The 24,146-nt window shown below is 40.1% G+C and overlaps 2 protein-coding genes across 5 annotated transcripts; one reads left to right on the top strand and one right to left on the bottom strand.

The window, feature by feature from the left end:
* Positions 1 to 410: 410 nt before the first annotated feature.
* On the bottom strand, positions 411 to 8,159 carry LOC117777539 (sialoadhesin-like). 3 transcript variants are annotated; one of them, XM_034612397.1, is made up of 9 exons: positions 7,970 to 8,159; positions 7,021 to 7,142; positions 5,470 to 5,612; positions 5,154 to 5,218; positions 4,847 to 5,052; positions 2,492 to 2,755; positions 1,709 to 2,014; positions 1,393 to 1,495; positions 411 to 1,077 (listed from the first exon to the last, which is right to left on the bottom strand). In XM_034612397.1, exons 2-9 carry the CDS (start codon positions 7,073 to 7,075, stop codon positions 1,014 to 1,016), a joined length of 1,206 nt encoding a protein of 401 aa, XP_034468288.1. In that variant the 5' UTR covers positions 7,076 to 7,142; positions 7,970 to 8,159; the 3' UTR covers positions 411 to 1,013. The 3 variants fall into 3 exon arrangements, with proteins under 3 accessions (XP_034468288.1, XP_034468290.1, XP_034468289.1); XM_034612399.1 differs by having other exon boundaries at positions 411 to 1,074; XM_034612398.1 differs by having other exon boundaries at positions 7,021 to 7,137; positions 7,970 to 8,120.
* hpn (hepsin) lies at positions 8,094 to 23,856 on the top strand. 2 transcript variants are annotated; one of them, XM_034612388.1, is made up of 13 exons: positions 8,094 to 8,444; positions 9,552 to 9,693; positions 15,536 to 15,643; positions 15,767 to 15,808; positions 16,351 to 16,480; positions 16,761 to 16,880; positions 16,988 to 17,028; positions 18,793 to 18,958; positions 19,195 to 19,382; positions 20,868 to 20,963; positions 21,230 to 21,372; positions 21,617 to 21,781; positions 22,721 to 23,856. In XM_034612388.1, exons 2-13 carry the CDS (start codon positions 9,657 to 9,659, stop codon positions 22,763 to 22,765), a joined length of 1,281 nt encoding a protein of 426 aa, XP_034468279.1. In that variant the 5' UTR covers positions 8,094 to 8,444; positions 9,552 to 9,656; the 3' UTR covers positions 22,766 to 23,856. The 2 variants fall into 2 exon arrangements, with proteins under 2 accessions (XP_034468279.1, XP_034468280.1); XM_034612389.1 differs by lacking the exons at positions 21,617 to 21,781; positions 22,721 to 23,856 and adding an exon at positions 21,525 to 21,549 and having other exon boundaries at positions 8,302 to 8,444; positions 21,230 to 21,482.
* Positions 23,857 to 24,146: the final 290 nt, after the last annotated feature.

Below are 24,146 nucleotides of genomic sequence, written 5' to 3'. Positions count from 1 at the left end.
TTAAAAATAGAAGCTGTACGCATCACTCGATTCTCACTTTGACTTCAGCAAACTAATGAGAGTAGCTGACATGTTGTAAATGGACGTCAGAGTCACTGTCCTCCTGGTTCTCAGCCTCCTTCACTTCTCCACAGGCTCTGGTCAGTGTCTGTTGCTGCCTTATCACAGTGAAGAGTTTACTGAAAACCACAGAAATGTGACACAGTATGAACTGCTGACAGCTTTTAATTGGATCAATGTGACTGCATTTCCCATCATCTGCTTCTTATAAAAGCTGCTGCAGGATTTTTTCTTTCTGGACACTGCTTTTACAGGACTTTGTGCGACGTTGTTAAAATCCAGTAAAGGATCAGTTCATTCAGGTCCACGTTATCTCTAGTCTGCAAATGTAATGAACCACGGAGGCTGTATCCAAACTCACACATGAGACTTTAATAATATAAGTAACATCAACATAGAAATATGCAGTGGAGGCAACACAAGATTTTCAGTCACAGTTATCACAAATAAAGACATATTCTTTCTCTTGAAGATTCCTTGGTTAATTATTGACAGAAGCATTTAGCTCCAACAAAAAAAACGAAGAAATAAAAAATATATTCCAACACCTTTTCCTTTGATTTAGTCGCACCTCTCTCAGGCCAAGTTCACCTCAGTGCATTGAAATTCAAGAATTACAGGTAGGATTGGTAATTTGTCTCTGAAACACTTTTTTAAAATCTTATTTGTGAAAATCTTCTTCATGACTTGATAGCCATCAATAAATAGAGTTGTCCAAAAAAAAAGAAGGAGGAGCCGGGGATCGAATCCTCTCTGCGGACAACCCTTTCTACCTCCTGATCCAGAGCGGCCCCCTTTAATGAGTCTGCTTGTGTCATAGGGCTTCACTGGCAACATGAGGTGTGAAGGTAAATGCACCTTTTGACGGTGTTGAGGAACAAAATGGACCTATCTTGAATTTCCTGAATGTCATCATAAAGGGATGTCTTATGTTTTTGATGCCCGCTGAGTCTTTAAGCTTCTGTAGCAGTTGTCGCTGTGAGGACGTACGACTGGTGGTGGGATGACCTCTTTCTCCTGAGAGGACAAATCAATCAACAAAACACAGAGAGTTACATCATTGAAATAATTTTTTCATCAGAACTGTGGTTTAATTTGGTTGAAACATAACAAAAAATGTATTCATGTAAACCAAACCCAGGCACTGAAGATTTTTGGTAAATTTGCTTGTGTGTCACATACTGGATGATTTTAACCACACACTTTCTATACATAAGTGTTATTAGGTATTATATTACTTATATTGTCCACTAAACAATGTACTGTACATCTGAGGATAAATAAATAACCCATGATGATACTGACTGCTTGAAAGAGAACTAAAAAACTCACCTTCTCATAAGAAAAGCAATTATGGCTATAATAACCAATAAGACACCGATGCACACGCCAACGAGCAGCACTCTTCTTCCTGTGGTCTTAGGTGGGGTCGCTGCTGCAGAGGACAGAACAATAAAGACAGCAACTGTCAGTCAAAGTGGCTGATCTACTCTCAGTAAATCCTCTGTAGACCAGACCGTCTCATCTGGGCCTTCGTGGTCTACACGGCCCATGAAGGAGGCGGTCTTCATGGGCCAGGTAGACAACGCATATCGGAAGAATGCATCCCCTGAATAGAGACACAGCTAGAGGCTCTTCATCCACCTACCTCTAATACCAGTGAGTGTTACAGAATAAGTTTGTGATCCATGTCTGTTGCGTGCTACACAGCAGTGCTGCCCATATTCCTCAGTGCTGATGGTCGTGCTGCTGAGTGTGGAGCCTGCGGATGTAGCCGGGGACTGTCTTGCTTGATGGAAACTGTTTTCTGCTGCAGGGAGACACGCTGCACCCTGGTACCAGGAGAAGGTGTGGACAGGTGGGTTGGCGTCACTGCTGCAGGTCAGAGTCACAGGGAGGCTCCTCTGTAGCTCTCCAGGTGGAAAGATGGAGACATGTGTATTTCGAGGTGAGTCTGGACAGATGGGGAGGTCATAGGTCAGGTATAAGCCTTGTTAGACTCTGTCATTACATTGTTAGACTCTGTCATTACATTGTTAGTTTAGAATGATATGTATGAGGACGTTTCTGTATCCAACTAAAATTAATTAATAGAAATTCTTGTGATTGAATACCTGTCCAGAGTATTTTGCCTATTTTAAAAGTGAAACACAAATACACAAATAAATCACAAACCCAATTCATTTGTCAGTCTGGCTATCTTTCTATGATGATTTTTACAATTACATGTATGACTGAACAAATAATTAGATAAATTGCTGCTGAATGAATTAAAAAACGAGTGGATGAGTTTGCTGAAGGGGAGATCTTTAGTTGACACATGTAGTTTTTATTTTCAACATTTCACAGTCATGAAAACTGTGGATTTGAACAGAGGATAGAAAAACAAAATGTTAACTGTACATATTTCCCATAATTACATTTGACTTACACTCTACATCAATGTCGAGCATCGTTGAGTTCTGTTCTCCCTCTCCAGTCTGCATCTGACAGTAGTAGCTGCCAGAGTCATCAGGAGCAACGGCGCTGATGTTCCACACCTGTCCATTGTATCTCGGGGTGGCGCTTGTGCTCTTGAACCATCTGAAACGGGCCTGTTGATTGGCTGAAGGGCTGCAGCAGGCCAGACGTAAATCGACGCCCTCAGTGATGCCACCAGACGGACTCACTGATGTTGACACTGCACTGGAGGAATCTGGAGCAAAGATATGAGATCAGATCATTGACTTTATATGTGTTCATGCAGACGAAATTCATCATTGGATATAACAGTCAGTAACTGTATTTTTCAGCAGGCATCAACTGTATGGGACAATTCTATTATAACTTTAAACATTTTTATTTATAAATTTCAAACAATTTCAAAAATGTGTTAGTTGTATGTTAGAAAAGAGTTTCTTTATGTAAAAAGTTGTTTTTTCACAATTTTGGCTTACAACAAAGTTAAGGTCTAAAGCTTTAAGTATTAATTACTATATTATTTTTAAAAAGCCACTGGGTGCAAGGTTTAGTTTTGAAAATGTAAAGAAAATACACTTTGGCTCTCTATATTCCCAGATCAAAATACCTTGAGAACATGACCTCAGTCTGGTTCATAAATCTGAGTGTTGGTTTTAATCATTTTGTCATGAGTTATAAAATGTGCAATGATAAGTACATGGTCTGATTTGAAAACAAATGATGAAAACATATATCTGGCTTTTCTTTAACTAATTTCTATTCTACTGTATTTCAGAATATTTCTTCTTTTGTACAGGACAGGTTCATAATAATAAATTGTATGGGATTTTGTGTTTAACAAAAGATTACACAACATGGAAACACAAAGCAACAAGGCAATAACAAGTGTTTGACTTCACACAGATGTTTCTCAATAATTGCTTAAGGACGTCTTAGTGGTGTAACAACAGCTCCACTTCCAAAACACTGACGACACTGCCCCCCACACACAAAGTGAGACTGGCTCTCAACAGGCTCTTATACTTTAACCTGTGCTACATCCCCGTTTGTTTAATGTTCAGCAAAGACAAGTCAGAGTTTGTCCACACATGTTTGGTTGTGAAAGCAGTTTGTCCAGAAAGACCAATGTGAAATTTGATTGGAAAGAAGACAATGGCCAGGCTGAGCTCACATAGTTGCCTTTTTATGTGCAGACAGTTTCAGTTCTACTTCTCATAAATAGCACATACTGTCAGACTTAAGGTTGCAGAGTGGAAGTGGTGTATAGCACCAACATGTAGCCCACATGTTGGTGGTAAATTTCAACATAATTCTGTAAGACTTCCAAATGGTTAGAAACAAACAGAAGCGCTGCTGATACAAGCTCCCTGCTTTGTTTTAATGTAACAAATAGCCTGTCAGCTTCAAAAGGTTCCTATCATCACCGATCTTGATGGTGGATCATGATCTTGCTGGCTGCTGACCATAGACTATGATTGCAGCAGGACTGCTCGATACATAGTATTTCTCCTCAGACACTTGACCATTAATGACATTAATCCACCAATTCACTGACCTTCAGTTATGCTTCAAAAATGTTTACCCTTATCAATGCTGCTAAAACCTTTATCTTGGTGATGTTCTCCTTTACACTTGACATCTATTGCACTTCTGTCCGTCCTGGGAGAGGGATCCCTCACATGAGGCTCTCTCTGAGGTTTCTACGTTCTTTTTACCCTGTTAAAAGGGTTTTTTAGTAGTTTTTCCTTACTCTTGTTGAGGGTTAAGGGCAGAGGATGTCACACCATGTTAAAGCCCTATGAGACAAATTGTGATTTGTGAATATGGGCTATACAAATAAAATTTGATTGATTGATTGATCTATGGAAAGATGGAAGATCCTAACACTTATCATTACCACTCAGATCAGTAAAATAAAAGATGAAATAAATAAAATATAATAAAACTAACACAAAACACAAAAAATTACACAGTGTTTTTCAATAAAACAGATAAGGCAAGTAATACAATTAAAGTGAAGAGATTTAAAAGAAGTTAGCGTGTTTGCCTGGCAGAGGCCTTAAATACACAAACTAATGCAAACGAATTCAGGCCAAACACTGACCTATAAGCCCTTTAAAGACTTGACTTTTTTCAGTGCCACTCTGTTTTACTTTAGTTTTATTTCACTGGCTACCAGTGTTAAAATATGTACATGTTGAGACTTTCGGTTCATAACCACAGATAACATCACTTTTCTGCTGTTCATCATTTTAGGGAATGAATAACATTACATTGAAGGCATGTTTTGTATCGGCCTTTTGAAATGATGGTGAATTATTCCCACCTGCCACCAGCAGCTGTACGCCTCCCTGCGCTGGCATCTTCTGTGTTGGGTGACTGGTGATGAGGTAGAACACGTAGCTTCCACTGTCTGATGGTCTCAGATCAGAGATGCTCAGAGAACAGTTCTTTGTTCCTGCTAGTCCCAGGTACTGCACCCTGTTCTGGTAGGATGGATCTGGGAAAATACCAGCACTGTGGAACACATACCTGACACACACACATACACACACACACACACACACACACACCGGATACTTAGGTACTTTTCGAAAATGAGTTGCAGTTGACTGTGTCTTCTGTTCCAATACCTCGGGGTGATACAGCGGCTGTCTTCCAGACACCACATCTCGGACAAAACTCTATCTCCTCCACCCTATTAGAGAACAATAAAGATAGTTGCTGCCAAATGATAAATTCTGTGTTTATTTTATATTTGACTGTAGGTCTTCAAACCTCTCTTCAAAAGTGCAACCTTCAGTAATAAGTAATTTCTGTTACCCTTCATCAACTACCTGTGACTGCACATATCCATTCATTGCCTTACAGGTTTTAGCCCTTACAGAGAGGACACCATGGTCGACACACGGCCTGCAGGAGCTAACAATGCCTCCTTTATTCAATCACCTGAGTAGAGAGCTGTTCCTCTGCCCTGGTTTCATTTGAACTTTGGGGGTAGTCATAGGAACAAGGAAGAACCAGTGAAGAACCAGTCACAGCACAGATGGGACCAGAGGGGAGATGAACTGACCAATCACCAGCTAGAACACCTGAGGGGCATAAGATGTGAGATACCACATTATAACCATTTATATTCCTGGAAATTAGTGCTGTGATGTAAAAACATCTTTAAATAAATGATCATAACCACAATATAAAAAATATGCTGATGTTAATGTATCAGTTCCCTTCAGCAATTTCAGTATTAAAATAACACTATATTGAGATAGAGTGGAACAATTATCAAAATAACTGAATGTAGCTACTTTAGAGTTATTGTTACAGTTTATTTTTTATCTACTGTATTTTACAAATGCTACAGCCTCTTATGGACATTATCATTTTTTATTCTTCCACTGGGTATCACATAAATAAGAACAAGTCTCCTTATACAACTTCTACTAGTACTACTACTACAAATAATAATAATAATAATGAAAAAAATATACAACAATAGAAAACTTTTCAAAATGCACATTACAAAGTGCTTTACAGTGGCAGCAAAATGAAATAGACTAGTCATTAAATTGTCACTTTTGAAATGGAACAGGTATTTGATGTATAAAAACCAACACGGTATGATATATGAAAACAGAAATAGAGAAATTAAAACTCATGGAAGGCTTTCTGATAAAAGCATGGGACCGAGACATGATCCTGAACTGACCAGGGGTCTCATTTATAATCCTTGCTTAAGCACAAAACAGGTCCTGAAGTTTGTGTACGCCACTTCTCACGCAAACGTTGGGATTTATAAAAACAATGTGCGAATGTACGCACTTCCACGCAAACTCTGACCCATACATACAAACATTTTGGAGACAGGAAAATGACGATGCTGACGTGAGGTGGTGAACAGAAGCAGATTATTGATCCACTTCATCATTACCATTAAAACCAACAGCGTTATTTGTGCTCGCGTGACAAAACTATTCCATAAGAACCTTCATTTGAAAAAGATATAAAACAACTTACTGCAAATTAAGTTCAGATACCACTAAACACGGTTTTATAAATCCAATTTTTTTTTTTAAGAACACCATTTTCAGCTTTTGTGCGCACGTACACTTTTCTAGTATAAATCCTACGCACTGCTTTATAAATGAGGCCCCAGATGTCCTCAGGCAGGTTGTTCCAGAGCCTCAGGGCCCTGACTGCAAAAGCCCTGTCCCCTCAGCCGGGCCCACTGGAACTGAAAAAAAGCCCCCTGCCCGAGGATCTCAAAGTAAAAGGTAAGATAGGATATAGCCTGGCGGAGACCATGGAGAGCCTTAAGAGTCATCAGTAAAAGAGGCTAAAACAGGGGTGATATGATCACCTCTCTTATTTCTGCTTAAAAGCCTGGATGACAGGACAGTTTCTTGCAAAATAAAAATGAATAAATCAGCTGATCTTTACAATGCTTGAGGTAGGAGCTATCATGGATGTTGCTGGTACTTCTACATAACACAATCTTACCTTTCAGAGATAGTGTGAGGAGCAGCCAGCAGCGTTGTGTCACTTCTCCACCCATCTTCTGCTCTTTCTGTTGTTTTGCAGAGCGTCTCCTCAGCAGTCAGCGATGTGTGTGTTTCTCTTTTCTCAGAACAAACACTTAAGTCAGACTTCAACTTCCTTTTTTATTTTCACTGCTGAAAAGGAACTAGAGTAATGATTGAACTTTGATATCAGCAAAGGGTTCGTAGTACGCATATGTGTGCGTGTGTGCACATGTGTGTTCCTGTACTTATATTATACCTTTGTGAGTGTAGACCCTACATAGTAAGGTCATTTTTGGAAAGGGAGGACATTTTGGCTGGTCCTAACTTCTTCAAAGGACTGTTTCATGGTTAAACTTGGTTTTAGGGTTAGGGTTAGAATTGGGTTTAGTGTTAGGGTTAGGCATTTAGTTTGGATGGTTAAGGTTAATGTAAGGGGAATGCATTTTACCAATGAGTGTCCTCACTAAGATAGAAGTACAAACGTATGTGTGTGTGTGCGTGCATGTTTTTTTGTACAGTTAAAGAAGTGATCACCAGTTACTTCAATTGTATTGGATTTGGCTGCAACAAAGTTTACCCCTGAAAAACCAAAAGTGTTTTGTGGACTTAAACACTACTCCATCAGCATTGCAGTTGATAATGCGTGACTTTTCATTTTAGGGTGAACTATCCCATTAAGACTTGGTTTTATGGTCAAGGTCAAGGTTAGGGTTAGAATTAGGTTTAGGTTTAGGTCAAGGTTAGGGTTAGAATTAGGTTTAGGTCAAGGTTAGGGTAAGGGGCTGGGGAATGCATTATGTCAATGAGTGTCCTAACAACCATAGAGAGACGTGCATGTGTGTGTAGTGTAGTCATATGAGGGCATCCACAGCAAAGCAGCTGCTGTTGATGTGTGTCACTCTTGTGATCCATGCTCGTGCGTTCACCTGTGCAGAGCTCTCGTGCGCGCTCTTGTCCAGACAGAAGCGTAACGTGACGTCACTGGTGCCCCTCCAGTCTGCGCAGCTGACCGCTCACAGGACGACCCACACACACGCGCGCGCACACACACACACACACACACACACACGATCCAAGCGACAAACCTCTGATAAAGTCGGACTAACTTGTGCTTCACCTGCTCCAGTTGTTCCAGATGTTTCTGTGTTTTCTACTAGAAGCGGGCGCAGGTGGCTTTGGTTGAAGGAAAGAGTCCAAACTGTCGCTGAAAACTCTTCCTCTCACTCTTTTGTCTTTCTCTGCGGTCAGGAACCTGTGAAAAGAGACGATAAGGATTCACTGGAAACTGGGATTTACCTGTGGTGGCGTCTTTTACATCTTTGGGAATAAGTTTTATGGTTTTTTTTTTTATGAAGAAATAAATACAAACTGAGGGCTCCACCTGCTGAGAAGAAACGAGAGGTGAGTCCTTTTCTGCAAGTAAAGAGTATATTTCAGCAGTCTGTGATTTATTACAACTCTAACATTAGTTTATTGATATGATTATAAACAGGTTTTAAACTGTGCTGCTGTTAATCTAGATTAGATCTACAGTTAATCTAGTTCTGTAAAGGTCATAGTTTAGTGTGCTTTGCTCTGTTGAACCTGTTTAGTTCGTCTACATTAACCTGATGGAGCATACGGGCTACTAATGTGATACAAATAGCAAAGCACAGATTAGGATTCATTATTTCTTAAATATTATCGTTTCTAATCACTCAATTCATTCACAACAGGTTAGGAGAAACTAATGGTGCAAAAATCCCCAGCTATAAGATAAAGATGCATCTGAATTCCCTTTAAAAGAAAGTTTCCATGTCTCATGTGACTTCATGTCTGCAGGACACTGAGTTCTGTAACTGTTTTTAACCTGTGCTGATGGTTAACAAAACATTCAGATCACTTTTATATGTAGTTATATGTGACTAGATGTGTACATGTGATTTAGATACAGATAATAGGAAAAGAAAAAAGACACAAGTTACACATTGAGAACGTGTTAGAGGACCTGGCGTTTGGGAGGAGTGGGCCCTTGACCGAGTCGGTCTTATGTGTCTGTGTGTGTCTGTGTCTGTGTGTGTCTGTGCTTAAACATATATCTTTGTGAGTACCATTTGGAGCATAGGCCTTTAACAGATTGACATTTTAGCCGATCCTCACTTTTCAAAGAGCTGTTTGAGGGTAAAGACATGATTGTTTGGTTACAATTAGGTTAAGGTTAGGATAAGGGGCTGTGGAATGCATCCTGTCAATGATTGTCCTCACTAAGATAGAAGTACAAGATCGTATGTGTGTGTCCGAGTAAAATAATGAAACACAACTGTCAAAATATTGATATTGATGTGACCTATCGGTTTACTATGATCGTATATATTAAACATATAAGGTATATCATTTGGAAGAAGGGTGAGTATCCGTTTTATAAAAAGAATACTCATAGATGGTGAAAGTAGTCCTGTGACTTCATATTATCAATGGTGTTCAAATGCTCTCTTATTTTTCTTTCTGTATATCTGTCCATTATTTCAGGCTTCAGGGATTGTTGAGGGCTTGCCCTAAGGAGTTAGGAGAGAAGGAGGAAGTAAGGAAGGAACGGAAGAAGGACGGAGGATCATTCCTGTCCACTGTATACAGATGTATGTTGAGAAAGTTGTAACAGAGGGGAAGATGGGTGAGTGCACATTTTACAAACACGGTTCTCTCTCTCTCTCTCTCTCTCTCTCTCTCTCTCTCTCTCTCTCTCTCTCTCTCTCTCTCTCACACTGGTCATGCTACAGCTCACGCCCGTTCTCTGTTTTTGGGAGCAGACATCAGTCCACTTGACAGTTAACCATTAACATATTAGTTCAAAGTTGGTTGGCCATCTCTCTGATTTTCTCTTCATTTTAAGAGATTTGTCTTTCAGGGCGGTCAGTGTTCTACACCAGATACAACTTCATTTCAACACATCATTCACATTAAAAACTAGAATGACACTGAGCGAGTGAATAACTCCACCAAGGGGCGACAGTTTAAATTCACTAGTTTGGATTTTTATTTTGATCTGCACCACATTACACACACTCATAAATATCAGTCCTGAACCTGAACAATACCCATTAATTATTCTCTGAGAATATAAAAGATAATGTTGAAATGTTAAAGAAAGTGAAAGAAATCTTGGATCTGCCCCCTGATCCTGATGTTTATTGAATGGATTATTTCCTCCATCTTCCACAAAATGTCATGGTAATCTATCCAGGAGTTTTTGCATAATCTCTTTAAGTATCAAACATTGTCAGATTAAAACATACAAGTACAACACACTCACGTAACTCACTTTGCCCACTAAACAATATGAAACTCTCCTACTTCATTCCAACACTGCGCTCCCTTCAGCATCAATGAAACATCAAAACAGAAAACACAGAGAATCCACATCTGTCCTCCTGTTGCTTGCCATTTTGGCAGCTTTATGGCTCCTAATGAGTTTACTGCAAATTATATGATGCTTTTATAGAAGGAAAGATAAGATGAGTTGCTGTTGATAGAAAGCGTGTGTGCCACTGTGCACTTTGAAACTACTCTTTCCTGATGGGACACACTTTTATTTTTAGCACAGATTTAAAACATTTCTGAGAAAATACTGCAAGGTCCCCCTCATGCGTTTTAACCCTGTTCCACAACACAATGAGTACCCACCTTACATTGCAGTGCCAAACTGAGTGTCGGTACCATGAAGCCAGCAGCCTCCCATTAAGTGAAGTCTTCAGTAGAGAACTGATATCATTCCAACATAATCGATTCTCATTGACAGGTCTTCTTGGTCATTTTATGTCCTTGTTGTGCCGTAACTTACTCTCTGTCTGAACAGCTTGATGTTTTACGGTTTCTGTAGCCTGACTGCGAGTCCACCCAGATGCAGGGAATCATAGTGTGTCTTTGGTGTGTGTAATTACAGGAGAAACACAGTCTAGTCAAGGAGTGGCACATGTGTCAGGGCTTGTTTTGCATATGTCTGTGTTTATGTTAGATTAGGTCAGACATCAGTTTCAGAAACAAGCTGTATTTACCTTTAATTGCGACACGCTCACACACCATGCGTGTTTGAATGAGTGCAGCAAAACAAATATGCACACTTGCGCAAAGGTTAAACATTATTTTTATAATTTGGCTAATATTTACTGCACACTGGGATTGTGTTTACTTTAGACTTTTCCACCATGGCAACCACTACAAGTGTGAGTCATTGCTTATGTTGTGTCTCCATCTTTATGTATGTGAGGTCTGCTTCTGATTCATCCCATCCTACCACACCTAGAAACATTTGGTAGGTTCTGGCTTAAAGGTCGTCCTGGTTTGGGTCGTTTGAGTTTAACAGTAGTTTTGTAATGTGTTTCCTCAAAGTCCAAATGTCAGTCCATGATAACACAGTGGATGCTGACTGTGCAGTTGAGACTGGAGTGGAACAGGAGACATAATAAACAGGAGCATATTAAGAATTAACTTTAATGCTTAACTTTATGCCAACTCATATAACAACAACAGCTACTGGTCAAAAGATGTATCCCCTATGATAACTGAACAAACTATCAAAACAGTTGCAAAAACTTAGTAAGCAGACCTTAAGTACAAGATACGACTAACACTCAGAGAAAAGGACTTCAGAGGGTTTTCCACAGAGAAATAACAAAGCAAGCAAAGGCTCCTTATTTCTGTTTTAAATACACCATGTGTTGTCTATGCATTTTGGTTTGGGGCAGGGCGTGGATGGCCACGTATCTCATCTGGTGCACAGCTGCTTCTTTTTACCCACCCTGAGGTACTACAGTAGGCGGGCGCAATGCATGCAAAGCTCAGGGTTTCCCTCCCAACATCCCACAGAAAAAGAAATGACTCACCGAACCTTTTCCACTCTGCTGCATGTGGCTGCCCATATGACTCATGGGTGAGGATAGAAATAACCCAAACAGAATAAATATTATGTACAGCATTTGGATGGGTCACGTATAGCACATAATGATTTATTTGCACCTCTCGTGCCAGCTCTGTGAACTGCAGTGGCAACAACAGATCCAAACACACTATGGGTACGTCCACCATATGTCTAGAACGCTTTGAGTGAATTTCTTCAAATTTGGTACAAACATTCAGTTTAGCTACTTTCAGACATGCACTGAACTCCGGATAATCTCCTGACATTCTCTGGAGGGGCTGCATGTGAGAACACAAAAGTCAGCGTGCGAGACCCTGGACTTTTTGCACAGTTTGTCTTACCTGCCCCCCTGGCGTTTCTAACACACTAAATCAATACAAATATCTGTACAAATACAATAAAGCGGTGCCATATGTAAAAGACTCTGATGAAGATGTCAAGAGAGCTTTAGGTGATCAGGGCCGACACCTGTGTCTATATGCTGTAAACAAAAAGAATTGATTTATACGTTACATCCTGCCTCCTGCATGCTTATCTGAATGCTGCGGAGATGTCTGCGTTGTTGTGAACGAATCTGACAATCTCCTGCTGCGTTCTTCATATGTGAAAGGCCCCATTGTCGGGACATTCTTCAGAGTTCGGCAAACAGCTTTAATGTGCTTTTTACCTAAAAGTATTAATACAAAGTACAACGTTGTTGTTGTACATCATAATCCTGCTACAATGATGTAATTACAAGTAGTGTCCGAAAGTGTTTTTTTTTTTGTGCTGATGAGCTCACTAGACTGCTGTAGAGGTAGAGGTTAGTGAACGAGGGGGTGACTCCTGACGCAGCCTTAAGTCTCCTCTCCAGTGTTGAAATTGCTTCCTTGTGTTTTCATTCAAGTTATTGGCTACACCACCCCCCATGATTTCCTGTGATACTTCTCAGTTTAGTCTGTTTCATCCATATCCATAAGCGTTCAGAAGACGGTACAGACAGACGGCAGTGTTCTTATCAACGCTTAGCATAAATGAGCCTTGAGAACACCTCGAAAGAATCCTTGAAAGATTTGGCATAAATGTTCAAATAAAAAGTATTTTTTTGACTCTTGAGAGAGAAATGTGTAATTTGTCATCGTGTCGACAGAATTGTGTTGCCTAACCCAGATAAAGTCAATGCAAGTTAAAGTTAAATATCCTGTTCAGAATATAATGCAACATTTACAACACAATACAATCAGTGCTGGTCCCAACACTTTCTATACCACAGTAGTTTCAGATGAACCATACCTTATAACACACACACACACACACACACACACACACACACACACACACACACACACACACACACACACACACACACACACACACATAGGAGAAGGAGGTCTCAGGTAGAAGTGGACACAATAGAGTGCTTGTTCTGTGAGATGGACAAGCACGGTGTGGGGGTAAGAGAGAGGGAAAGAAAGAGGTTGAAAAGAGTTTGAGAAAAAAGACGAGTGGACAGGAAGGCGGTTGGTGCTGGACCTGAGACGTGTGGAGGAAATTTGGGGTATAGCTCAGAAACCACTATCTAATGAACACAAGCCTGGTGTCCCTCTGATAATATGTCCAGTGGATTTCAGACATTGATCAAAAACCCACTAAATATTTACCTTTTTCACTTTTTATGCCTGAATTTGCTTCATTTCTATGAGTCCTCATTGTTAATCACAGTCAAATGAACAATAATGCCATCGTCATGCTGACTGCAAGTTTGCAAGGGAAGACTAACCAAAGGAGGGAAGGAGAGAGGACAGGTATGGAAGTGGAGGAGGAGCAAACAGGAGGCACAAAGAGGGGAGTCTTGGCCGGAAGGAGGTGGGGAGACATGGAGGAGAAGGACAGGAGCTATAAAAAAAAAAAAATCCAATCGAGAGACAGGTAGAGGTGGGCAGGGACAATTGTGGTGTAGAGCAGAGGGAGCAGATTTGAGGAAATAGCGTAGAAGAAGGTTGAGGTCAGTGGAGAAGCAGGGCTACACAGCTATCATGTTTCTCGATAACAACATAGAAATTCAGCAACTGTGGGACCAAGCTGGGTCAGTGGGTCTGTATAATGCTGGATCCACGTCAGTCTTTGAGGTGTTTACTTCCACAGATCAAGACACATACATAAAGAACTGATTTCAGTCAGTAACTGGGCTGGATTGTTCTTGTTCGCTTGTCTGATTAAAAGATTTAACATGTTCCCTATAAATATTTATATTTTAAATGTCAAAGTTCCATCTAAACATTTTAATGGAGGTTTTAATTTCACTTATTTTCCCCCCCGTGTGAGAGAGGAGGGAAAATGTTGGAGGCAGGAAGGAAACTGGGCATGTAAACTGTTTTCTCTGATTTGATAAGGAGTACTTGTATACTTAGAGTATCTCCAGCTGTTTCCCGCCTCACAGATGGACGGTATTAGTGTTACAGTCGTGACTGTCTCATAGTGAACAGAATATCCACTCAAAGTCAGGACACTCACAAATAATGATGGATGCAGGCTTTCTTGATTTAAATCTTTCTTTTTCACTGCAGGAAAATCACAGGTTGAAATATTAAATGAATGATGGCTGAATTCCATTTAGTCGCGTTAGAGTTATAGGGTTTTTGCTCGTATCACACTGTCACAGCTTACTGGGACACTTGAATATAATGAACCCATGGTTGAAGTTGTTTGCAGCATCTGTGTTTCTCCTACAGTTTCAAATCAAAATGTCTCAGAGGAAAATGAATTCATGTCTGCATGAAAAACATTATGGGTTCTCTCCTGCACCGTACTGCATCCTTCCACCAAGTTTCATGGTAATTCATTCTGTATTGTTTGCATAATCCTGCTAACTAACAAACAAACAGACAAACAAACACAAAACACAACCTCCTTGGTAATGATGGGAAATGAATCTATAGTAATCCATTAGCAAAGGCATGATATGAGGTCTATCACTGTTAATGTTTATGCCTGTGTTTTTTCATCAGGTTTGCAATCAACAATGTGTTTCAACACTAAGCTGTGGGTTAAGTTGACAAATTCTGCTCAGAGCAGTGGATAACAAGGCAGAAAAAGACAGTGAGACTATGACACACAGGTGCACACAGGACAGACATGGCACAGACATGGTTTGTTCTTGCCTGGTGGAGAAGTGCTTTAGACTTTAGACTATTGATCAGTGTCACTTGTACTTTTCAGTCTGTGCCAGGACACTGAGCTGATGTTTGTTGTAGGGTGGTTGAGTCCAAAACAAAGAGCCACAATCACACAGCAGCAGTCTGAGCTTTTGCTTTGTAGTATCTTGTCAAACATATTCATGCATACATTAATATGAGCAGAACACAGTTAATGTCACTGTTATTATATTTCATCTCTTAAGTCTTCTCTTCAGCTTTGTGTGTTTATGAAATTGTGAAATGTATGTGATGTTAAAGGCGTTGGAGCTGCTGCTGCATGTGTGCATTCATGTGTGTGTCTCTGAGTACAGGCTCTCTATGTTCACTAATGTGTGTGTGTGTGTGTGTGTGTGTGTGTGTGTGTGTGTGTGTGTGTGTGTGTGTGTGTGTGTGTGTGTGTGTGTGTGTGTGTGTGTGCGCAGGGAGCAGGGGAATATCTCTGACCTGTGTGTTCACCCCCTGCCGGGTGATCGGGGCATTTGTGACACTGATTATCTTGGGAGCCATTGGAGCAGCTGTTTGGGCCGTAGGTTAGACCACATGCTCTTACACATTAGACACACATTCTATGTTCTAATGAATCTGAGAATTAATAGTCTTTTGTTATCGTCGTACATTGCACTGATGCCCACTGTGTTAATACTCTTCTGTAGTTATGTATTGCACGATGGAGGAAGACACAGGCCTGTATGATGGTGAGTATGAGAGGACATGCTGATGGTTTCAAAGATGAGAAAAGATTTCTAATATGTAGCTTTCATTCTGTGATATAGTTAAAATGAATATTTGTTACCGTACATAACTGATCAAAGATCATCCCCCTAAAAATACTTAACTTGATTCATGAATTGATTTGCACAAAAAAACTGTTCATAGATAATTGCACTCTACAGATGTTGGATTTTGTTTTAAATGAAGATCTTTTTAGATAAAGGTCTTGAGAAATTTACAAAAATGTGAAAAATTGCCGTCAAAATGTTAAAGAAAGTCTTTCACTACGTTTTGTGGTAATCCATTCAGTAGTTTTTTTTGTGCGTAATCCTGCTAATCAACAAACAAACCAACACAGATACAAAACATAGCCTCTTTGGCAGAGGTGATGAATATCCAATGTCACTGGGACAAGTCACAGTTGTAAAAGAAAAATGAAATAAATATATGTGACAGGCAAACAGGAGTGAGTGTGATTTCTTTTACTGAACTTGTTTTGTAAGTAAACCCATATGATTCCCTGCAGTCCAGGTCAATTCTGCTGACCAACGTCTCAGAGTCTTCGATTCCACGCAGAGGAGGTGGCATGAGGTGTGTTCCTCCTCAGCCAATGAGCTGCTTGCTGGTATCAGCTGTGAAGAAGTGGGCTTTGTCAGGTGAGATATATTGTTCTCATTATATAGTGTGAATGTAGTGTAATTTAACAGAATTTTGATTTGGATCAGTTTAGGGGTCAATGAAAAGTCCTAATAATGATAGTTCTGTGTGTGTGTGTGTGTGTGTGTGTCTGTGTGTGTCTGTGTGTCTGTGTGTCTGTGTGTGTGTGTGTGTGTCTGTGTCTGTGTGTGTGTGTGTGTGTGTGTGTGTGTGTGTGTGTGTGTGTGTGTCTGTGTGTCTGTGTGTGTCTGTGTGTGTGTGTGTGTGTGTGTGTTTCAGTGTGGCGAATTACTCAGTCACATCGGTGCCAGAGGCCAGTGGAGATGCTGGAGAGTTCTTCTGTGTCAGACAGGAAGAGCTCAGCTATGGCAAGAAAATCAAAGACTCGTTGTTCCCATGGTAACAAACACCTGTCTGTCTGTCTGTCTGTCTGTCTTTCTGATGCACCACCTGTCTTACAGCAGTCTAACACTGGCTGTTACTGACGCTGTGTGTCTTTGTTTCAGTGACTGTGAGAGCAGGGAGGTTCTCACTCTGCTGTGCCAAGGTAAGATGTTCTGTGACACACTGGCTCACTTAAAGCTAGGGTTGGTAATCCTGGAAAAGCGAGCAAGAGCAGGCTACGCTTGAGAAATGCAATGCCCCTGCACACAACTGCTAGGTGCAGACTTGAGATTGCAAACAGCTGAAAATGTTGCCAATGTGTTAAAGGGGTCAAGCGAAGACAGAGAAAACTAAATGGCTGATGACCTTTTTGTAATTTAAATTTAAATATTTTTTTTTGTAACAATGATGGCTTAATGGCTATTTCTAATTGCATTTAAAGTACATTTGATTTTGGAAACTATCTTACGACCCCCCTCTCAGTGTCTTGCTACCCTCCGTGGGCTCCGACCCCCAGTTTGGGAACCACTGATATAGCGTATGTTTAAATGTGTCACATACACTTTACCTAGGCCAGTGGTCACCAGCCTTTTCGAGCCCAAGATCACTTTTTAATTCCAAACTTAAGCTGAGATCTACCATTACATTACATTTCATTTAGGTGACACGCTTATCCAAAGCGACTTACAATAAGTGTATTCAACCATGAGGGTACAAACCCAGAACAACAAGAATCAAGAAAGTACAATTTCTTCAAGAAAGCCAAACTACAAAGTGCTATAAGTAAGTGCCATTTAAGTGCTACTAAATTGTTAGTTTAAACTTTTATTCAATGTATAGTCGGAAGAGGTGTGTTTTTAGTTTGCGGTGGAAGATGTATAGACTTTCTGTCCTGATGTCAATGGGGAGCTCATTCCACCATTTAGGAGCCAGGACAGCAAAGAGTCGTGATTTTGTTGATATCTTCCAAAAAACCCACTTAGGAGGGTCATACTTATTATTTTTAGCAATTTCTGTTAAAGGCTGAATGTACAAGAAATAAATATACACAAAGAAGTGCAGTTGTGCAACTTTTTCTATTCAATGCACAATATTCAAATTAATATCAATTCATATTTACAATGCAAAATATGTAGCTTCTCAGTTCCACAACATGTTCTGCAGAGGAGCTGCTACTGCAGCACAATGTTTTTACATATAGGCTTTGATTTGAATATGGCCACAAATATGATTATTGCCTTGTATGAAAGAAGTCCCTTGTACTCAAATAAATACCAGTACTACACAGTATGAAGCCGTGCATCTTCCGCTCCTGCAAATATTTCACAATAATAACCCCTTTTTAAACAAGGGAATGGATTCCATCAACAGAAACGCTCGAGTGCTTTTTTTTTGAAAAGGCATACAGAAAGTGTTGCAACCATTTGTTTGTGACATAAATTCATCAGATAAACTTTAAAACTCATATATAAGATAATTTTCTCTGTTTATTCTGCTGTGAACCACAACGTTTATCTGTCTATGACACAAACGTATTTACATCACTTCCCGAACCTGTTTCAAAGTAAAAGCACTCCAGCTTTTCACCTTCTGAATCCACTCATTTGTTCCAACGGGGCCGAAAGATGCGCATCTTCATACCGTAGAGTCCTGACATCTAGTCTCGTGCATAATACGACTTGTTCTTGAAGGAAATGCAGGAGATAAACCTGCAACTCCACCGCCAGTAGCAGACACACAGCGCATGTGAAAAACAGACAGCCGACACACAGCTGGTCTGCGGCGTGAGTCCAGAGAGTTGGGGGATCGACAGTGAAGACTGGGAGATCGACCGGTAGATCGCGATCGACGGGTTGGCGACCACTGACCTAGGCAATAAAGTGTGCAATTTATTCTCCTCTCCTCTCCTCTCCTCTCCTCTCGGCAGACTGTGGCAGGCGTAGTTTTGCAGCAGACCGTATAGTCGGTGGTGTGGATGCCAGGCAGGGCAACTGGCCTTGGCAGGTCAGCTTACAGTACGATGGAGTTCATCAGTGTGGAGGATCCATCATCTCAAACCGCTGGATTGTCTCTGCAGCCCATTGCTTCCCCGAGTACGTGAAAGAGCTGCCTTATGTTAGAGATAATTATTTTATTAAGTTTTATTAACAGGAAAAATCTGTATTGAATAATTTAGTAATAAGTGGCGTATCATGACTCTTAAATGATGGTAGAATCATATTCTATTGAAAAGAATGTCTGCTCCATTTGTGTGATATTTCTGTGTATTTGTATGTGGACAGCTGTAAAAACCTGAGACATTCTTCCCCTGTCTCTCCTGCTATGCTAGACGCCGCTTTGTGAATCGCTGGCGTGTGCTGCTGGGCTCCATCTATAACAAACCAGTCAACGGCGTCGCGGCGGAGGTGAAGACCATCGTTTATCACAGCAGCTACCTGCCCTCTGTAGATGCTAACATTGATGACAACAGCAGGGACATCGCCGTTCTGGCCCTCACCCAACCTCTTACTTTTACTGGTAGGACACACACACACGCACGCACGCACGCACGCACTCACACACACACACACACACACACACACACACACACACACACACACACACACACACTCGACCTGAACATTTGATTGAAAGATGACCATGATTAGAGATGAGGAATAATGACAAAGGAATGGAGGGAGACAGAGACACACAGTCCTCATGTAATGAACCTGTTTTAGGTTTCTGGATTCCTCCAGGACAAAGGTTCTTTTATCCAACATGATTAAATCAGCTCTGAACAGGTTTCAACCATTTCCTCTTATTACTATAACACTGATGCACTTCCTTTCTGCCATGGAATCCCCGGTCTCCTTTAGTAAAAGATCTTTTCCATGTTCTCCACATATTAATGAAAAGAGGACTAACTCATGTCATCTACTGCGATCTTACTGTAATCTGAGTGTGTTTGTGCCCTCATGTGATGGTCGTGTCCTTCTACACGTTGTAAAGGAAACTTAACAAGCAATGTTTCAGTAGCTCAGGTCTGACATCTAGTGTTTGGTGTTCATAATTACAACCACAGCATTATGTGCACTGAGGAGAGAATAAATAAAATATAGGACATTTGAAGGTTAAATGTCTCAGTGTACAGTGCCTCTTTCAGTGTTGTTGCTAAGATCAGAGCCAAAAACCATACTTGTGGTTCTTAGTTTAATTCTCCCTCTGTCTCAATTTTCACTTTTTTTTTATGTGGATGACAGTTTATTTGTGTCATGCCGAATTTATTCATAAAATCACCTTTGACTTAGACATTTATTTACAGAAATTACATGATTCAGTAAGGTGAACATTTAAGTCATTGCTGGTTTACTTTTATGCTCTATAGCTTTCAGCAAAGCCACACATTATTGAATATATAAAAAAAAAAATCCTTGTTCAAGCACATTGTGTTCTTCAAAAAAGCTTATAAAAAAATAAATTCTTAACAAATTGTCTGGAACCAGAGTCTGTGCAGGAGTGATGGTGGTTTGGATCTGTTGTAGCGAATTCCCATCGATAAACATGCTCGACCAATTACAAGTCAGTCAGTTGTCAATCATGATGTTTCACCCTGTTTTTAGCATCAATTAACTAATTAAAACAAAATTTACTGTAAAGATTAGCATTTAAACATCATTAACTACCTGAATGACAGAGACATCTTTGAGAAAAATTCATTTGATGTGTACTTTGACGCTTCAGTTTGGTCAATATCTTATCTGCTAAAATGGAGGAGGCAGGATTTATAACCTATACTGCAGCCAGCCAGTAGATGGTGATGGAGGCGCTATGGCTTCATCTTTAGGGAGCAGTCATGTCGTCCATCTTTATTTACTGCCTATGGTTTCACTGTTGGAGGACATTTCACCACTTCTTGTCTCCCTGTCTGGACACTTGTTCTGTTTGATGGTTCAGGATTATCATACACACATGTTTGCTTGTATCTTAAGACACAGAATATGTTTGTGTGTTTGTGTGTAGAATACATCCAGCCTATTTGCCTGCCAGCATACGGTCAAAGACTGATAGACGGACAGATGGGAACCGTGACGGGCTGGGGAAACGTTGGGTACTACGGTGAGTCTACAGCTGTTACACGGCAGAAAGTGATTCATTTGATGACAGTATTTGCATTCATTGATTTCTTTGATTGAAAATTATGACACTCCAAACTTTTTTTATTTGTATTGAAACACTTCAATTTGCTCTTCAGTGTATATTTTGATCGATAAAAGATGAAAATAGTGTGAATAAGTCTTGACTGAAGAAGCAGAATCATATTCATATATTGGTGTTTATAGTCTGTAGTATTGTTGGTTTCACCAGGGATGTTTGACTCGCAGGTCATCTAGCAGACGTCCTCCAAGAAGTGAGCGTCCCCATCATCAGTGACACTGTCTGTAACGCTCCCGACTACTACGACAATCAGATCACCTCCAGCATGTTCTGTGCTGGTTATGAGAAAGGAGGCACTGACGCCTGCCAGGTCAGAGTGTGCATGTGTTCATGTAAAAGAGCTGGTATATGTTCATGTGTTTGGGTTTCTAGTCAGGGAACCATATTCTCAGATATGTCCTCATGTGTGTGTCATCTTTATTTAATCTAAAATCTACAATCTAATGCATATATCCCTGCTTGTTTGATATAATTTTACATTCACACATTTTCTGTCAATTCTGAGGCACTTATAAGGTGTGTGTGTAAACTTCTAGCACCATGTGTGGTTTCAGGGAGACAGTGGCGGTCCCTTTGTGGCAGAGGACTGTCTGTCTAAGAGCAGTCGGTATCGTCTGCTGGGGGTGGTGAGCTGGGGAACAGGCTGTGCCATGCCAAAGAAACCTGGCGTCTACACCAGAGTGTCCCGGTTTCTGCCGTGGATATCTACCGCCATGAGGGTGAGACGCTGGATGCTTTGTAGTTCATTGTGTTGTTATAATGACAAATAAAGACATATGGATAATAATACTCTGTAAGTGATCTATAAACCACTCATCACCAGTGTGTGGACATTTCCCAGACATCCACATGCAAACACAAGCAGTCTTTATATTAATAGTGTGAAAATTAATGTTGTAAGAAATTAAATGAAAGTTCCCTTTCGTTTTTTTTGGTCTGTGCTGGTGATGCTGGTTGCAGTTTTCTTTCTGAAACTGTAAAAGAGACTTGCAGTAATTAGTAAGGAGCAAGGAAGACCAAGTGCAGGACTCAGTCCAACCTGTGGACCCAGTCCAACCCTGAAGTTGCTGCTGTTCACCACTTTATTTAAAGTTCAGTGAAGCACACCTCAGTATGTAGAAACCCAAACTGGGGAGAATCAATTGTCAGTGCCATTGTCATGAACACAATGTCACAGCCACTGCTGCTACAGAACGGTGGTCACCTATTTATTTAAAGTTTATTAATATTGAATGTATAGCGTCTTCAAATCGCACCAAATTTAATTCTGCACTTTCTTGGGTCTTAACAATACACATGCCAAATATGACGCCGATAGGATGAATGGTTATTGAGATATGTTCCACATACAGACAGAGAATTCAGCACCTGCAACACCTGTGAATGTCTTTGTCAATCTGATAAAAAATCTAATCATCCAAATGATCTGGTGGCAATTTTCACCTGTTGACCCAGTTGTCGACCACAGCTTTAGCATATTTGCGAACTGTTCTTCAGACAGAGATTTGTGAAATTAGTAGATAGATATAATCTGGTTTATCTGCTTTAACACTGCTATAGCCATGAAAAACAGAATGATCAACAGAGGACTAGCTAACATTTACTCACACAGCCCCAGGTGTGTTAAAACCGTTTCTCTTCTCACCTCTCTTCTTCAGAACTATCACAACTCACCAGGGGTTCACAAATTGGCCCGGCCATGAGATGACTGCTCCTACATTTCTACTTTTTCTACACTGAGACGACAACATGGACAGATCCTGTACATATCAACGGGAAGTGTTACAATGGAGGGTCTTGAAAGCTGCGATGTTCCTCTTGTATCAAAGTTCTCGACACCCCTTCTTACCCAAAATGTTTTGTTGAGGATTTTTCCACTTCTATTCCACATGGTAAAATGTTTGCCAATATCATATTCCTTTAGAGAGCAGTCAAGCGACCACATTTATCAGACAGTTACACTGTTTTTTAATAATTGGTTCAAGAACAAATGATCAGGGGCTCAGATTTGAGGAGAAAGTCGTCTCTCATTATGACGAGTGAAGACGTGACCATGAAAGCAAATGTTAATGTGTATGAGGATATGAGTCCCATAAAAGCAAAAATCATATCAAAGGTAGTTGGTTTGCCAAAATAAAAGCCCAAGAGAGCATCAGAGTTCCTGCGGATGACGTCTGTGGGTCAAAACCTTCAGGTAGCCATTCACAGCAAAGGACTTTCCACAAAATAGTAGATATGTAGATCTTCATATGTATTCCTCCAATTTCTTTCTAACCTGTAAACTTTGCCTACTATGTGTTTAAAGGTCTATATCTCCCCCACAGTTCTTTCTATGTTGATGTGAACCTACTCAGATATATGCTGAGACTTAGCACCTTAATGTTATAAGATCCATGATTTTATTTCACTTGAATGTCCCGAGCCTGAAGAGTAAAAATGTGCACCTGTCCAAATACCACGGTCTGGAATAAATCCTGAAGTTTTGTAGATAAACAAAGACAGAGCTCTTTAAGAGACAGGGGATAAAGTTATATTCAAACTTTGCTACCGAAATATTATGGAGACATTATGAATTTTATTCATAAAAAGTCAAAAGTGAAATAATACAAGACTCACTATACTGGATTTAACATTCCTGCTGTGTAGAACACAATGAGATTATTTTTCTGAAATGGCTTTTTCTTCTCTCTTTTATTTAGCTGCATTTTCTCCAATGTCACCCGAAGTTACATTAGAAACAAATAACCAATATAATGTTTGAGCTAAACATCAATAACATGAATGAAGTCTTGTAAAGACTCAGGTCTATCTTCAATATTCTAGATGTAATCACAAAGATTCATACAATAAGATTTTAAAGATTTTAAAGATCCCGTGCAGCCTCAGCACTTTCAATACTTTCACACTGTGCAACACAAAGACACAGACAGTGTCAGTGATGCGTGAGTAATTCCAGCTGATCAGACTTATTTCGACAAAATTACAAATCTTTACACAGTATAATTGTCATTTTGTTATAAACCCGTGAGCTGAATGCAGTGTGTGTTTTTATGCAGTAGCCTGACTTCATCATGGATGATTATT

The sequence above is a fragment of the Hippoglossus hippoglossus genome, chromosome 16 (genome assembly GCF_009819705.1).
Source record: "Hippoglossus hippoglossus isolate fHipHip1 chromosome 16, fHipHip1.pri, whole genome shotgun sequence".
NCBI lineage: Eukaryota > Metazoa > Chordata > Actinopteri > Pleuronectiformes > Pleuronectidae > Hippoglossus > Hippoglossus hippoglossus.
This window is presented reverse-complemented; position numbering and strand designations above follow the sequence as displayed.

Coding starts and splice junctions, on each gene's coding strand:
- LOC117777539 (XM_034612397.1), bottom strand. CDS start 7,075: ATGGGTGGAGAAGTGACACAACGCTGCTGGCTGCTCCTCACACTATCT. Junction 2,015..2,491: donor GCTCGACATTGATGTAGAGT/GTAAGTCAAATG, acceptor CCATCTGTCCAG/ACTCACCTCGAAATACACAT. Junction 1,078..1,392: donor ATTGCTTTTCTTATGAGAAG/GTGAGTTTTTTA, acceptor TTGTCCTCTCAG/GAGAAAGAGGTCATCCCACC.
- hpn (XM_034612388.1), top strand. CDS start 9,657: ATGTATGTTGAGAAAGTTGTAACAGAGGGGAAGATGG. Junction 9,694..15,535: donor TGTAACAGAGGGGAAGATGG/GTGAGTGCACAT, acceptor GTGTGTGCGCAG/GGAGCAGGGGAATATCTCTG. Junction 15,644..15,766: donor AGCAGCTGTTTGGGCCGTAG/GTTAGACCACAT, acceptor ACTCTTCTGTAG/TTATGTATTGCACGATGGAG.